The sequence below is a fragment of the Leguminivora glycinivorella genome, chromosome 14, assembly GCF_023078275.1.
Source record: "Leguminivora glycinivorella isolate SPB_JAAS2020 chromosome 14, LegGlyc_1.1, whole genome shotgun sequence".
NCBI lineage: Eukaryota > Metazoa > Arthropoda > Insecta > Lepidoptera > Tortricidae > Leguminivora > Leguminivora glycinivorella.
The window spans coordinates 3,093,906-3,110,996 of NC_062984.1; the positions used below are offsets into that span (position 1 = coordinate 3,093,906).

The 17,091-nt window shown below is 40.3% G+C and overlaps 1 protein-coding gene across 1 annotated transcript in view; it reads left to right on the forward strand.

The window, feature by feature from the left end:
• LOC125233129 overlaps nt 1–17,091 on the forward strand; it is a 72,644-nt gene that overhangs the window by 22,581 nt on the left and 32,972 nt on the right. Inside the window, exons 3-6 of the mRNA XM_048138998.1 lie at nt 5,143–5,252; nt 6,238–6,412; nt 12,082–12,164; nt 15,102–15,223. Of these exons, the coding sequence (XP_047994955.1) occupies nt 5,143–5,252; nt 6,238–6,412; nt 12,082–12,164; nt 15,102–15,223 (490 nt within the window). The remainder of the gene's footprint in view (nt 1–5,142; nt 5,253–6,237; nt 6,413–12,081; nt 12,165–15,101; nt 15,224–17,091) is intronic.

The following is a 17,091-nucleotide window of genomic DNA, read 5'->3' on the forward strand; positions in this document are numbered from 1 at the left end:
CCAAAGACATAGCGGCTTAAAAAATAGAAATTACAAAAAGCATGCTGACTTAGGACTAATGTACACTTAAAGCTACAAAAACAATAAATTTAAATTTGATAGACTGAGTAATGCTAAAAAGAATGGAATAACCAGGTGTCAGTGTACCTATTTAAAGAAAATAGATTGTAAAGCGTGTAAAGTGCTGTGAAATAAAACTTTCAGTAAGTATCTGTCTGACTATAGTTCGCAATGTTCGCATGTACCAATGACAATCATCCATACTAATATTATAAATGGGAAAGTGTGTGTGTCTGTTTGTTTGTCCGTCTTTCACGGCAGAACGGAGCGACGAATCGATGGGATTTTTTAATTGGAGATAGTTGAAGTGGACGTAGATCGACATAGGCTACTTTTTGTCTCTTTCCAACGCGGCACAGAAAGTTTGCTTTCTGGACTCCCAATACATCACACCATACCAATTACCAACATAAGTTCCATTGTTTGTCAATTTGGCGCGACTTAATTTAAAAAGGAATTAAAATATTTTTATATGTGGCAAAACCGGACTGGAATGGACCGATAAGCGTGGAGGAATAGATAGGAGGCCTATGTCCGAAGACGGGCGCTTTAAAGGATAATATATATGTGGCAAGGCAAGACTGTAGGTAAGAGCGTACACCCATCTTAAAGGCCGGCAACGCACCTCCAACACCTCTGGTGTTTTGGGTGTCCATGGGCGGAGGTGATCGCTTACCATCAGGCGACCTGTCTGCTCGTTTGCCTCCTATCCCATAAAAAAAGAAAAACCTAACCACAAAATTAAAATTTTGGAAAAACCCCCGACCGCGACCTAGTGGACCGATTTTCATGAAACATGGCTAAGAACACTCCCGACTAACACAACTTTCAAATAAAAAAAACTAAATCGAAATCGGTTTCTCGGATCGGATCCAGCTTCGTGCCCAGGGGGGGTCACGTGGTAAAGGCCCGGGGCACCAGGGGGGGGGGGGTCACGTGGTCTATTTGTATGGCCAACTTAGGCTCCAGGGGGGTTTATGACCCCCATGACCCCCCCCCCTGGATCCGCGCATGGGTTCAACTATAGAATCCTTTCACTTGCTCGTTTTTCAATTCCACACTCGGCGCACCCTTGTATAACAAATAAAGTGATCTTAACATTGTTACAAACCTTAATACTTAATTACAAATATATAAAGCTGTTGCTTTTAAATGTATCTTTGGACGTATATTTATGGCACGAAAGTCTGTAAAGCGGCAAGCAGTCAAGAAAAGAAGGTCATTACTGAAAGATCAGAATACGTAAATCGACTATTTTACCGCTCCGCGTCACCATTTATTCCGATTCCAAATTTTATCTCACTCAGTAAACAGGGGGCAACGAGAAGTTAAGGTGTATGATACATACATAAATCACGCCTGTATTCTTAAAAAGTAGGGCAGAGCTCATGCAATTGCTCAAGTTTCAGTGCCTCTCTTACGGCTCAGCCACGACATTGGTCTAAGCGCGACAGCGGTGAGCGGCGGCCATACATTGGAGCGATACACAGCGATGGGACTTTTCATTCGCACGTATGGTTGCTGCTCACCGCTGCCGCGCTTAGACCATTGTCGTGGCTAGGCCGTTAGTGTAAGGCTGTTAGCTTAAGTGCACGCTTATATTGGGCGTGCAGCGGAGTGAGGCGTGCGGCGTGCATGTCAAACAATTTTATTAAAGCTCATACAAGTGTCCTGAGTCGACGCTGCATAGCGTGGACCCCGCTGCATGCCGAGCCAACCAAGCGTCCACTCAGGCCTTACACTTAGTGATTAAAGAAAACGAAACTGTGATATTGCTGCGACAAGATTCTAGCCTATAGCCTACACCACAGTTGAACCCATATCCCACATAGCTCTTACGGCCCGGCCACTAGGCCACGACATTGGTCTAAGCGCGACAGCGGTGAGCGGCAACACGGGAGTAAAATAGTGGTGAAATTCTTACGGGATCAATAAAAAACGCCGGGAGTGTGGATAAGGAACTCCGTTGCAAGTGCAATTTACAGTCTTGGCACAGTATACCGCACCTGTTGTGTGGGATTGATTATAATGTGTGTCAGAGTTTAACGTGAGGCACACATTGTTGAAGTGGGAAGTTGCAGTACATTTCAACACGTAATCTTGCAATGTGTTTATGAGGGTCAGACAAATCAGCGGTCCATTATTCCTCCTTAGATGTTTGGCATTTACTCTTCATGCTATATTCTGATTTATAAGGGCTTCATACAAATTAGCACCATGCGGGCATTTTTTAATAGATATATACAAATCCTTATATACATAGAAAACATCCAAGACTCAGGAACAAGTATCTGTGTTAATCACACAAATAAATGCCCTTACCGGGATTAGAACTCAGAACCGCGCCTTATGCAGGGTCACTACGCGCTAGGATAGACCGGTCGTCAAAGTAACACATCAAACAAATAAAAATAAACGTTACTATCTTATTATCAATCATAAGAAAACGTCTAGCAATCTGCACAAAATTACTTTTCCCAAGTGGATTAAAATGCAAATATTTCCTCAGTTTTCGAACAAGTATCTAAGAGAACCAGATTCATTCTAGTGCCAGGTTATAGTGCATCTAATTATAGCCCGGTCTAGATTCCTGGATTCCTGCAATTGTATCTGGAGCGGAGCTATCCACTGCACCGGTTCCTGGTCGCCGCCCGAAATACACTGGCATTTCTGTCTCTCGCACACACATAACACGGTAAAAGCACGTTTACACGGAGCGAGTTGCTGCACAGTTTTAGGTTTGTCGTGAGCCAAGGACCCCGCCGGGCGAGCCTTGCTCTTGTGCATATATGCCGCCATCAGATTTCCTTTAGTCGCTTAAACGACACCCACGGTATGAGATGGGGTGGTGCTACTGCTATGCTTCTCTGATGCCGGCACCACACGGCATAACACACACAGTTGGCCGAGCCACACCGCGCACGCATATTTGCACTTTGCACGAAAGCGGTGTTACAGGTCTTATGAGAATCCGTGTTACGTGCACGTCTACGCATACGCATCCGGTGTGGCTCGGCCTTAAGGTTTTCTATTTCGAGATTTGGTCGAAAATTCCACCCGCTATTTTCCTATCTTCCAAAGGCGGTTCCAGCTCTAGACTCGCCTGGTCAAATCCTGTTTTTTTTTTGGAAGGGGAGAGGATGATAGGGTCATGAATATGATCATGACCTCCACGACCGTAACATGGATCCGCCCTTGCAGTGTTGTTAAAATTCAATGGCTAGTTTTGTAGTATTCCTGATGCAATTTTATCTAGAGCCGTCGGCGCTCTAAATACACCAGTATTCTTCTGTCTCTTGCACACGTAAGACGGAAAAAATATTAATTAAAATTGTGCAGCTACTCGCTCCATGTAAACGGGCCTTAAAAGAAATAGTTTCAGAAGACCGTTTATAACGTAAAGGTGACTTTATTTATTTTTGATGGCGCCGAGCGACGGAAACGACATTTAAACTCGCCCGCTCTAATATATGATGTTTTCTTCACTAGCCTCTACGATAGAGTCGAAATCGTTTGATGTTTTCTTCGCTACACTCACTAGGATAGAGTCGGGTATTTGGAGATGTTTTAAATCTGGCGGTGTTCCGTTGCATCCAGAAATAACCGCTGCATTTCTGATGTTTTCCGACAAAAGTCACATTTTGTCGGTTGCTAATGAATAATGATCTATTCAACATATAATTAGATACAGGACTTTGTACCTATATTTACTTGTGATTCTTAAAATAAACTGGCTTGGATGGATAGATGGTGTACTATAACAACCTGTGTTAATGTATTTATTAACTTTAAGGGAAGATTCTTTAGGTCAATTACAAGTAATTTCTCTAGAAACTAGTGTGTTATTGAGTTATTTAAAAAATAAATTTAATGACTCAATAAGTGTAGTCCGGCCTTTATAACTTCCTAAGTTCCTAGTTATCATGACATGTGTTTCAGATAATAATAATAAAGCCTTCATTATTCCCTTAAACTTATCCTAGTTACATAAATACTTATTTTAAAATTAAATACAAATTATAGGGATACCTTTTGTAGGGTATAGTATAGGCATGTGTTTCTCGATACATGACACTATGTTATGTTATTTTTAAGTGTCTCTTACACTTATCAATTAATTTACTATGAATGAAAACGATGTTTTATTTTTCGATTTTATCATAAACTGATATAAGTACTAGGTGGTTCCTGATAATGAACCTGACGACGTGTCGAATCTTAAATCGAAAAATAAACCTTTCCTTTATATTTTTACCAATCACAGACAACTGATATAGCAGTACTTAGTCGGTCCTAAAGTTCTGTCACAAATGCTTTAACTGATAAAATTGTATATAAAGGTTTTTATTCAATAAAAAATACATGATATCAAAACCTGTTTTATACTTATTAAAATGTGATATAAACGATCGAAAATGTAGATCGTGATTTTTAAGAATCCTTGACTACTTTGAGTTTGTCGATAGACGTCAGCACGCGGAAAAATAGACTTCGCAAAAGGAAGAAAAAAACATTGTTACATTAGCCAAATAAAATAATTATTTTTTTAGTATGAGTTCTCTGAATTTGGGCATATTGAATTACTGGTATTTAATTTTCCTAGAAATCTTTAAGTCTGCTAGTAACCTTTAGAACTTGGGTACCTTTCAGTAAAACGCTTAGATTTCACAATCATCAACGGGAATGTGCAACAAAACGTTGTACAGTAGCAATATTGTCCATTTAATTCACAAAAATCATATACAAACTTAAAGATAAACAACCCAGCGTTTATAATAAGTATCATTAAAGCATATTAAGCCAACCAAAAATAAATAAAAAATAAAAACGTCCGGAAGAGGTCGCGTGTTTCTTGACTTATTTTTTTTACCAAATTTTCAGATGTTACAAGGAACCGCGCGAAACTGCGACAGCAAAGTACTTTAAGTAATATTGCAATTTATTCAGTATGAAACGAGCTTTCAAACCATGCATATGCATAGTAAGAAATATCTGTCAATAAAGTTTTTATCACTTAAAACCTTTGTGACAGAACTTTAGAACTGACTAAGTAGTTTAACTCTTGTATTAATTTGTTTACAGGGCGGCACGATGGCGGGACAACCCCGTGAGATACAGCGCCTCGGCGTGACATACGTGCCCGCTGCCGTGTTCCGCGAGTACTTGCAAGGACTGGCTGCGACTACGTTTGCGTAAGTATTACTCGAATAGGAGGCAAACGAACAAATAGGACGCCATTTCAAGCGATCACTGTCGCCCACCAGACACCAGAAGGCCTTTAAGATATGTGTGCGCTCTTTTCTTGAAGGTTTGAAGGTCGTATCGGTCCGGAAATTTCGGAGGAACAGGCGAGGTCATTTCACAGCTTAGCTTTGAGAGACAGGAAGTTTCTGGAAGTACAGACACTGCCAGCCATCTATTTAAGTGATGGAAATGTTGTAGCACGAAGAAGCACGATTTCCACGAGCGCCGAAGAATCGATATCCACTTGCAGTGGCGTGCAACTGCCCAAAGGCCAAATCCTGCCTGCGAAAGGATGACATTCGACCCTCCAACGGTCCCGCAAAATAGTGTGTAATATGGCCAGCGCTGTACCTAGTAAGAATGCATACCTATTTGATGTAAGTTTCCCCTGCCTCTAAAAAGTTTGCCCACCACTGACCTATACGAACGTGGGGGTACGTTTGGAGCCTAATGTCTTCAGCTTGAAAATGCATGAGATAAGAGTAGGTATTTCTATGTACAACTTGACTTGTAATTATGAACAAAGACATATGTAACTCCGTATAGACAGGTAAAGTCTAAGAAAAAAAAAACGTACCTCAAAACCTTACCGAAAAAGGTTCGGTGACCTAGATGGCGATACACCTTTGGGGAACGCTCAGCTAGATGGCGCTAATATTAACATTTGATATTTTAACACTTGACAAGCTAAGAATATGGGCTAAATTGTCAAAACTAAGGTTCAAAAGTTTTAAGCTTGTGTCGAGTGATGGCAGTCTATGCACTTTGATTACACATTTTAATTTGACAGTAACTCTCTATAATACTCGATCCTCTTTGGTATGAAGAAGAACGGAAAAAATAAGGATTGTTGTTGTTAACATAAATAAACAAAAATTAAAAATTTTGCAAACGTACTTGTCTGTATTAAATGTCTACTTTTCTCTATTTCAGCGGCTCGGCATACACCCTCCTAGAGCACAATTGCAACCACTTCACAGACGAAGTAGCACAGTTTCTATGCGGCGCGCGCATACCCAAGCACATCGTTCAACAGCCGGAGACGGACTTGCCTCCTCCTTTCCGCGCCGCGCTTGAGAGCCTTTTGCGAGCACCGGACGGTGGACAGGTGAGAAAGAGCTTCTATCTCAGTTTCTTATCATACTGATTCGTAGAGCGCAACTGTAATCACTTCACAGACGAAGTAGCACAGTTTCTATGCGGCGCGCGCATACCCAAGCACATCGTTCAACAGCCAGAGACGGACTTACCTCCCCCCTTCCGCGCCGCTTTGGAAAGTTTACTGCGAGCCCCTAATGGCGGACAGGTGAGCTACTAATTACTTATCGGCAATGCGGCATCGCTTCACGGTTAGTATTCCAAAAATACGCACTAAGCGTTTCGCTTCAACATTTCTATTGCGAACCGCCAAGGAGTGGAATGCCCTACCAGAGTCTGTGTTTCCGCGTGAGTACAATCCAGGTCTCTTTAAAGTGAGAGTAAATAGGTATCTCATCGGTAAGCGTGTCACCGCATCATCACTTACCATCAGGTGTGATCGTGGTCAAACGTCTACCTATTCATACAAAAAAATACCTATCATGTTTACAAGCACATCGTTCAGCAGTCAGAGACGGACTTCCCTCATCCCTTTACGCTCGGATAATTTGCTGTCTTTGCCTTTACTGTGTATGTAATTATTATTATTATTTTGCAAATGTGTGTGCTTAGTTTTTAATACGTTTCGCAGTGTTCATAATTTGCCTGCATAATTTGGAATAGAAAAGTTTAATTGCATGAATATCAGAAATAAGAATGAACTCTATATACCCGCCTTTTTACGTCTCCCACCTTGTTCAAAGTAAGCGATAAATTATTACAAGTTTTGTTACATTATGTATATTAAACCATTAAGTCTAAATCGAGATTAAAATAACTGAAAAAATAGCGCGTTTTCCCGTCGTCCGTTTCTGTTCAAAAATTGTCATAAAATAATTAACTTTGTTCAAATCGCAATAGTGCAAACGGTGCCATCTATCGGCAAACACCAAAATTGCTCAACAAGTACGTTAACGCGTGATCTATTTAGAAAGTTTGATTAAAATGAAATAGACAGGCGCTAGATGTCTCTAGTAGTCATTACCTAATTTTTGATGTTTTTAAAATTCTGAAGTATTTTGCGATGTGTATAAATTATAAATAAATAATGCATGACTTATAAGAGTTATTTAAGTAGTAGATAAAAATGTACTATGGGGCCAATCCCGATATATAGAAAAAAAAAATTGTCTAAGTTTTGTATTGATATTTTCATTTGGCGTGTCCATTTTTTTTTTCATAGTTCTCATTGCTCGTTTTATTTGTCATGGACTTCACATATATATTATTAAAAAATCACATTCCATTAAATAATTATCTATTTATTTCATTGGCTAATTCTTAATGTTCGGTATAAATTCCAAAATAATATGTTTTCTTATTCTAAGGCAAACTTGCACCAACCACTTAACTCAGGGTTAGTGGGCTGTCATCTGTCGAAATTCCTTATAAAATGGGGGGTTAACCCTTCATTTTTGTTGGTGCATGTGGGCCTAAAGCCTTCGCCACACATAAAGCGTTTTGATAGCGTAGCGTTAGCAGAGCGCAATGATAGCGGTGCGCCGGCGGAACGCTGGCGTTCCGCTCGCAATCCGCGTTCGTTAGTTCCCGCCGGCGTCCGCTGGGCGCAACGCCAGCGCTCGTCCGGCGCACCGCTATCGTTGCGCTCCGCTGACGCTCCGCTACCACTCAGCCTACGCTATCAAAACGCGCATGTGTGGCCGAGCTTTAAATGTTTTAAACGCGCGTTGGCAGGGCTCGAGGCCGGCTCGGGACAACTCGCCGCGACGGGATCCCCACTAACGCTCACACTCGCTTGCGGCCAGCTTTGTGAGTTCTATTAACATAAATAAATATTACATACCTATACATTTATAGAGTTTTTTAAACCCTCACCCTGATTGCATGCCGAACCTGTAACTGTAGCATTAAGCACTGGTCCCACCAAAAACGAGTAAGCGATGAGCTATCGACAATAGAAACGAACAAAAGATAGTCGCTCCCGTGTAAATAAAAGAGACTCGATGATAGCGCGAGCGAGTTATATGTAGTTCGTCGCCGAGCGATGAATTATAAATCGCTCGCTCTCTCTAGCGGCTGTTTTTGTTCGTTTCTATCGACGATAGCTCATCGCTTACTCGTTTCTGGTGAGACCAGTGCCTTATCAAGAGTTTGACTAATATATTCGCTAACGTCTTTGTCCGTCTTGAGCAAAGAGGTTCGAGTATTATAGAGAGTTACTGTCAAAGTAAAATGTGTAATCACAGTGCATAGACTGCCATCTCTCGACACAGGCTTAAAACTTTTGAACCTCAGTTTTGACAATTTGGCCCATATTCTTATCTTTATATGTGTTAAAATATCAAATATTAAATATTAATATTAGCGCCATCTAGCCGAGCGTCCCCCAAAGGTGTAACGCCATCTAGGCCACCATAACCTTTTCTTTATGGTTCTGAGGTACGATTTTTTCTTAGACTTTATCCGTCTATTACGGAGTGACATATATATGTCTTTGGTCTTGAGTTAGAGCGATGCCACAAGGGTTGTTGAATATAGGAAGGCGTGACGCGAGCTCGTGAAGGCCTTTTGCATCTCTGGCGTACAGCCTGGCAAAAAAAGTAGGAGATAATAGGGGCGCCACCGTCATATAGTACTTACATTACGTCAGACGCCGGAAAAGAAGGGCTTACAGGCTGAGTAGGTATATCCTGTAAGCCATTTTCACGGCGAGGAATGTATAGTGCTTTTCTCAAATTTACAATGAAATAGGCTAAAAAACTGACCTTCAAAACATATTTCGGGGGCAGTAAGTTACTCATGCCTTCTGCCTCCGCTCGCAATTCCGGAGGTGTAGGCATCTATAGGGTAATTCCATGTAACAGAGTAATGTAAGTGACCAATTATTTGCATGTTTTTTTATTCATGGTGCTAATTTAAATATCAATATATCTAAGGATTAAAAGTAGGCTTATCTAGAGATAAATTAAGACTTCAATTTGCATCATAAATAAAAAAACATGCAATGAAGTGGTCACTTACATTACAGCATAGAGGAAATAAGTAAGGGAAGAGTTGTAACTCCATACATCAGTAAATGCGAGTTATTTGTAGTGACATCTATCGTCATTCACTCGTCAATCACGCGCCAACTAGCGTAAATTATCAGTACTGCTACTTGTCAATAGACGTCACGACGAACAAAAAGTCTATTGCTCAACAATTTTTAGCTAATATTACAATAGTATTAATCAGTACTTTGCTTTCAATTACTTCAGCTTATAATATAAGGTGTAAACTGTTTTAATATTACATTTTTGGCGGTCGCAATACTGTCGGCACCTAGTGTCGAGTAGCAGTACTGATAATTTACGCTAGTTGGCGCGTGATTGACGAGTGAATGACGATAGATGTCACTACAAATAACTCGCATTTACTGATGTATGGAGTTACAACTCTTCCCTTACTTATTCCTCTATGATTACAGTTACGTGGAATTGCCCTATACATTAAATCCACATCCACATCACTTTTGTCCGAACTCATTTTGAAATTTGAATAAGCTCTTGATAAAATATTTGATAAATCCGAGAAAAAATATATTTTTATCTGGTTTGCGCGCTTAAACTTTTGTTAAATCTGTTTGAGGTAACCTTTTAAACGATGACATTCAAATTCCGCGCCAAACTTTTTTTTAAATCTGTTCGAGGTAACGTTTTAACCGGTGACATTTACGCATTATTAGTCTGGCAAAAAAAAGTAGAAACACCGTCTGTGTAAACTGATTTTTATGTTTTTTTTTTCTGATGATGGCGTTGTCATAAGTATTATTTATTCTGTGGCATTGTGTCAGAATTTGACGTTTAGAAACAAATGACTCGAGCATTGCGGGTTTATGTGGGGAAATTACTATGAAATTCCATTATATCATCCTCACTCAGCGCACCAGACCCTTTAGCATAACTAGCCTTGTCGCGCGCGAGTCCATACATCAAGCGCGACTTCAAATATGGACTCGCGCGCGACAATACAAGTTGTGCTAGAGGGGCAGATACGTAGTACTTCCCGACCTAATTTGAAGTACGTTATGACAACATTTCATTGCAAGTTTGAGAAAAAAAACTTCTATTTTTACTCTTTTATGCCAAGCTCTGACAACTTGCGCCCGTAGCCGAATGGCATTTCTGCGATGTGAAACGAAATCGAAACGCCGCAGAAAGATAGGATCTGTTGCGCCAATACGCAAGAGCGATAGAGATAGATAGCTACGAAAAAGATATTATCGTGACCGTTTCGTGAGAGTTTGTGCATTCGGCTACGCACACAGGCGCTACCTTGCGTAAATTCATGATAATTAAAATGTAGAATATTACTTAACAATCCGTGTATAGATAACATGCTAGTCAATCACTGCTAACCAGTTATACTTGTAAAATAAGCAACAAATACGTGAAACTAATTTTCCCACCTTCCTACCGCAAAAATGCATACGCAAATAAATGTACAGCATACCATTTTAAAATCGACAAAGTTGTTCGCCGCCACAGTGTAAAGTTATCGAAAACGCAACCAACAACAATTTTTACAAAAATAAGGTTTAAATAAACAAAAACCCAAGGAATTGAGGGCATAACAACAGTCGCGTACCTAGCCAACGACCTTAGTAATCATCCTCCTTGCATTATCCCGGCATTTGCCACGGCTCATGGGAGCCTGGGGTCCGCTTTGACAACTAATCCCAAAATTTGGCGTAGGCACTAGTTTTTACGAAAGCGACTGCCATCTGACCTTCCAACCCGAAGGGTAAACTAGACCTAATATTGGAATTAGTCCGGTTTCCTCACGATGTTTTCCCTCACCGAAAATCGACTGGCAAATATCAAATGACATTTCGCACATAAATTCCGAAAAACTCATTGGTAACCTCCGGAACGAAAGTCGCACGTACTTACCGCTAGGCTATCAACGACCTTAGTAATATTTCGACAAATACAGATATCCATAATCCACAGAGAAATATTTAAATAAAATACCTCTTTTATTTGTATACCCAGTATAAACAAGGATAATTTATAAAGGATTGACAATCTACATACTAAGCATCGTACCTCCATTTCTTAGCGCCATCTATTAACACTTTCGAAACCGGGCTCTACGCGGCGCTACGACATTTTCGCTACATACGGGTTTCCCCATGTAATCGGCTACGCTTCTACGAGCGGTGTGCCCGACAGTCGGGTTCTTGGTAGCGAAAGTGTTAATTACTTTCATAACTACACTAATGAGGCCTACGTTTTTTTTAATGTACATTGAAGTGATGTCATGATACCAAAATAAATATATATATGTCGTTTGTTCTTAAAATAAATTTAAAAGACGCAAAATATTGGTGAAAATGCGATTTATGTCACTTCCAGGCTGTAACGGCCCAGCCACGACATTGGTCTAAGCGCGACAGCGGTGAGCGGCAGCCATACGTGCGAATGAAAAGTCCCATCGCTGTGTCTCGCTCCAATGTATGGCCGCCGCTCACCGCTGTCGCGCTTTTATATATATTTTTATTATTTAAGTTATCCATGAATTGTGGGCCATTTCAGAGGTACTTCTTTGTATGCAATTGTCAGTCCCAGTATATATATATACTGGGACTTTTGGCATAAATCAGGGGGCTCTTTATTTTATGTGTTATTTTGTCGACAGTCGATCAACGGCGGTGGAGTGCGGTACGACCGGCAGGACAGCCCGGACTACCTTACACTCAACACTCAGATTGAGGAAGCCAGGTTAGTTTTGCTGTTTAAAATACCTACTTGATTTGTTCGGAAAATACATCAAAATATAGCTTTATTGTTAGCCCCGCAGTGAGAACTATTCATACAGATTTACAGTTCGTGTCATTTACGGTGCCGTGTGCTCTAAATTCATAATGTGATATTTATAAAGCAAAAGAAAAAATACTAATGAGTACCTGTATAAAGTATGAATATGTTGACGTTGTATGGAATCCGGATATAGCGCCTTCGAAAAATCGTAGAGCAAAATTCTAAATCAGCGTTGCTAATGGTTTTCATGTAGGCGTCGAAACGCAAATCCTGTGAACCTTAATCTGAGTTTAAGTAGTCGTATAATTAGCATAGCAGGTTTTTCTAATGGTCATATTAGGTATATATTTCATGATAAACCCTTCCTTAAACCCTCATACCTTCTCCTAGTGATGTGCAAGTTGCGGAAACTTTCCAAAAAAATCTTAAATTTCATGAAAAATTCACGAAAGTTTCACGAAAAATAAAGGGAATTTAAATTTATGAAATGGAAAGTTTCCATCCATACAATTGTCCATACAAAGAATGGAAAGTTTCCGAAGTTTTCCTATGTGAAAATTTCAGAAATTTGGAAACTTCGGCACATCAGTACCTTCTCCTATATGAGTCCTCCCTTTTAGGTTTCTACGGCGTCGGACCTACAGAGAGAGAGTCCAGACTCACTCCACCGGAATCGAAACAGATCCAGGACCGGACCGGATCTACCGAACCCTTGTCGCCCTTCCATCTCTCTACGTATCTCTACGACAGAAACTGATAACAGCTAGGAACTATCTAGGCCGGCCGAATGTGCAACCCTCGTGGCGACCGCCTGACGTGTTCGTCGCGCGTTTGTTACTCGCGTCTCGGACTGGTCGTACGCTTCTATTATTCAGCGTAATGTTGCGTGTAATGGCGTTGTTGCGAACTATGCGTCGGTTGCCGACGCGGCGGCGGACAACTGACGTCGCACGTCGGCGGTAGTGCGACACAACCCGACGCTGCGTTTATCGCGATGCTGATTCTGTTTATAATGATAAATTGCATGATAGCGTTATTGTGGGCGGTTCACGTATTGTCCGGGCGGCGGCGGAGCGATGACATATCAAGAGGAAGACGGTGCAACACAACTTAAAAAAAGCGTTTATTTATCGATTGTTTTTCCTTTTTCCGTGTATTGGTTACACTCTAGAGTTATGAAGCGTATTTACATAACTACTATGCTTATAAGTCTTCAAATTTCAGTCATTTCGTTTGAATATGCCTAAATCGCGACAGAAAATGTTCAGGTTGGACCCGACAGTAAGGAAGACAATGAATTGATTTAATTGAAGCTTTGTAAAGAGAATACCTACTTTTTTTCAAGAACTGGTACAAAAAAAAGTATAGTAACTTTCTGGTCATTGTTTCTATTTCTTCGGTTGAATAAATAATGTTTTGATATTTTCAGTATCATTTAGTGAAAGGGCTCGATATTAGTAACGTCTAATAAACCTAAACACAAAAAAGAAGTCACCCAATTGCCACCTGAGTTTGTGTCCACCATGTCAAAATAATAAGCAGTAAGAGATTTCTTACAATCTGATTTATAACGTCACTATGACATAGTTCTACAGTGGCCTAGGGTTCCAATTGGTTGACTGTACCTACGAATTAAAACACAACTTACTAGAATTTTTAAAGACTATGGAACACACAAGTAAACTACGGACGCCTCGGCAAAAATCGTAAGCAGAAATAGTTGTTTGATTCGATAATTGAAATTTGTACGCATCGTAACTAAATGTAAATCTAAGATATCGTAAATTGCTTGTTAATCTATGTATAAGTACTTACATATTCATCTTAGTTACACTAGAAATCTGTGTCTGTTATTGACAGGATTTGCGTTTCAATTAGATCAAAAACCAATTGAAATGTAGTATGATTCACAAGTAAATACTACTTGGCTGACGCGATAACCCAAAATGAGTTTTGGCCTCCACCTCCAACACAAGAGCACGCTACTTTTGCTCGGTCTTGAGCGGTGTCGCGGCAGCTTTCGCCGACGCCGAGCTCACGGAGGTCTACCCATATCCGCCCAACGATATTTTGGGGGACCAACTGGCGGGCTATTAAGCTTCCAATTTTATCAATTATTACTTATCAACGTGGAGAAGACATTTGTCACTCTCACACTAACATACTTGCCAGAACGTGACGGATGCTTTATCCATGTAGAGAAATGATAAAATTGCAAGCGTCATAGGCCTGCTAGACGGCATCCGACGTTTGGTCGACCCAAGTAGGCTTTTAATAGTTTCATAAGTAATTGTTGAGTTGAGTAAAATCGATGTAGGTATGCCATGTAACCGATTTAGCCTTAGCTACATGTAAGAGAAGTACTTAAGTTTTGTTTACATTTGTATATTATGTCCCAGAGCTGTAAGAACCTCTTTTTGACACATGACAGCGTCCACAAAACGTAAACTCGCGCAACCTAATGAAATTTTAAATAAAATCCTGTTAAAAACAATATTTCGCTTACTTTAAACATAATCTAACACATGTTAAATTTTTGCGAATCTTCGTTAGTGAGTATTTTACGATATTAATTTATCACGCAGGATTTACTTATTATGTCATTTATCATTCATTTTTATTTTTAAACTAGTGCTGTGGCAGAGTCTGTCATTTCGATTCAAATGATATTTCAATAAGTTGACAGAAATCGTATATTTGTTTAAACGCCTCCTTGTACATAGGGCCTAATCGATTCAACCAATTCGAAATTAATCGTTAGATTTGGCAAACGATACGTCTTAGCCACATCGCAACATACTTCAAAACAAATGTATCAAAAATGTGAACTTACAAATCCGGGACAATAGTAGAAGTGTGGTATACTAAACTAGTGAGATAATAGAATTTCGTTTACAGGGCCCAATCCACAGTGTTAGAGCAAAGACGCACCGCACTGGCCGACAAGCTGGCCCGCAAGGAGCGGCGCCGTGAGAAGAAACGCCGAAAGATGGGCGGAGGCGATCTCAGCGTTGAACAAGGTATATAAAATACATATAACCTCACCACAAAATTAAAATTTTGAAAAAACCCCCGACTGCGACATAGTAGACTGATTTTCATGAAACATGGCTAAGACACTCCCGACTAACTCAGCTTTCAGACAAAAATAAACTAAATCTAAATCGGTTCATCCGTTCGGGAGCTACGATGCCACAGACAGACACACACAGAGACAGACAGACAGGCACGTCAAACTTATAACACCCCGTCGTTTTTGCGTCGGGGGTTAAAAATAAATAAATAAAAAGCTTTATTTGTTCCACACATACTTAAAACAGTGACAGAACAAACAGATGACACAGAGGGATGAAAGCAAAGTTATAAAACGAGTGGTAACTATGAAGGTGGATGGCAACAACGGTAGTGGAAGGCCTAAGAAAAGATGGATGGAATGTGTGAGCATACAGTTCTCGTTGTTGTTGATTTTCGCACTTACTAGATTTTACTAAACCATTACCTATTTTTTTTATATAATCATGTATTGCACCGCCTACAACTTTTCTCCTTTGCCTAATGGTTGGCTGGTAGAGAATGCCTTATGGCATAAAGTTCGCATATCGTACTATGTTCTGTCACAAAAACTTTCATGCCTGGTCGCTTCACACCGTAAATACACTGTCTGTACACGTATACGACGCACGTTTTTTTTTTAATATACTACGTGCGCGTTGCCAACCCATTAGAAACTTGTACACTCCCTTTTCCTGTGTTAAGTACACAGCAAAAAGGAGCGTACAAGCTCTAAGGAGGGTTCGGGTTGCCGACGAATCAAAGGACAATAGACGGAACAAATTAGTTCCGTACGTAGGTCCTTGCGTCACCAGCACACCGCACCCTCGTTGAGCTCTGGCAGCCTTACTCACCGGCAGGAATACAACACTGAGTAGGGTCTAGTGCTATTTGGCTGCGGTCTTCTGTAAGGCGGAGGTACTTCCCCAGTTGGGCTCTGCTCTAGATTCGAGCGAGATGATATCCGCTGTGTGCCCTACCACACAAAGCGGAATATTACCACCTACGCGTGCTCCTATGAGTACTCTTGAAAACAGTTAGTTAATCAGCGCCAGTAAGTTAACAATCCCATTGCCAAAAACATGTTTCAGCCCACTTTCAGCCCGATTTATATTCCTCCATTACCTTAGTCACACAGGAAGAATCCGAAAGCGAATTATTATTGTGCCAGTCGAACACACTGCAAACGAGACAACTTTATTTTATCATTACTTTTTATATATCTCGCCAAAAAGCGTCCGTTAATTTTCTTCATTAACTTAGTCACACAGGAAGATTCCCGAAAGCATACATTTAAATTGAGTGTGAACGCAGAAACAAAGTTGCAAACAAGACACTGACGTGACTAGGATCCGCCTTGACTACTAATCCCAAGATTTGGCGTGGGCATCAGTTCTACGAAAGAGACTGCCATCTGACTTTTCTAACCCAAAGGGTAACTAGGCCCTATTGGGATTAGTCCGGTTTCCTCACGATGTTTTCCTTCACCGAAAAGCGACTGTCATATATCAGATAACATTTCGATCATATGTTCCGAAAACGGGTACGAACCTTTTATAAATCTCATCAAAATCTTAGAAAAACATGTTCGGTGTTAGAAAAATCAAAGACATATGTAACTCCGTATAAACAATCTAAGAAAAAACGTACCTCAAAACCATAATGAAAAAGGTACGTGGCCAAGATGGCGTTGGCGTTACACCTTTATTAATATTTGATATTTTAAAACATATCAAGCTAAGAATATGGGCCAAATTGTCAAAACTGAGGTTTAAAAGTTTTAAGCTTGTGTCGACAGATGGCAGTCTACGTACTGTGATTACATATTTTATTTTGA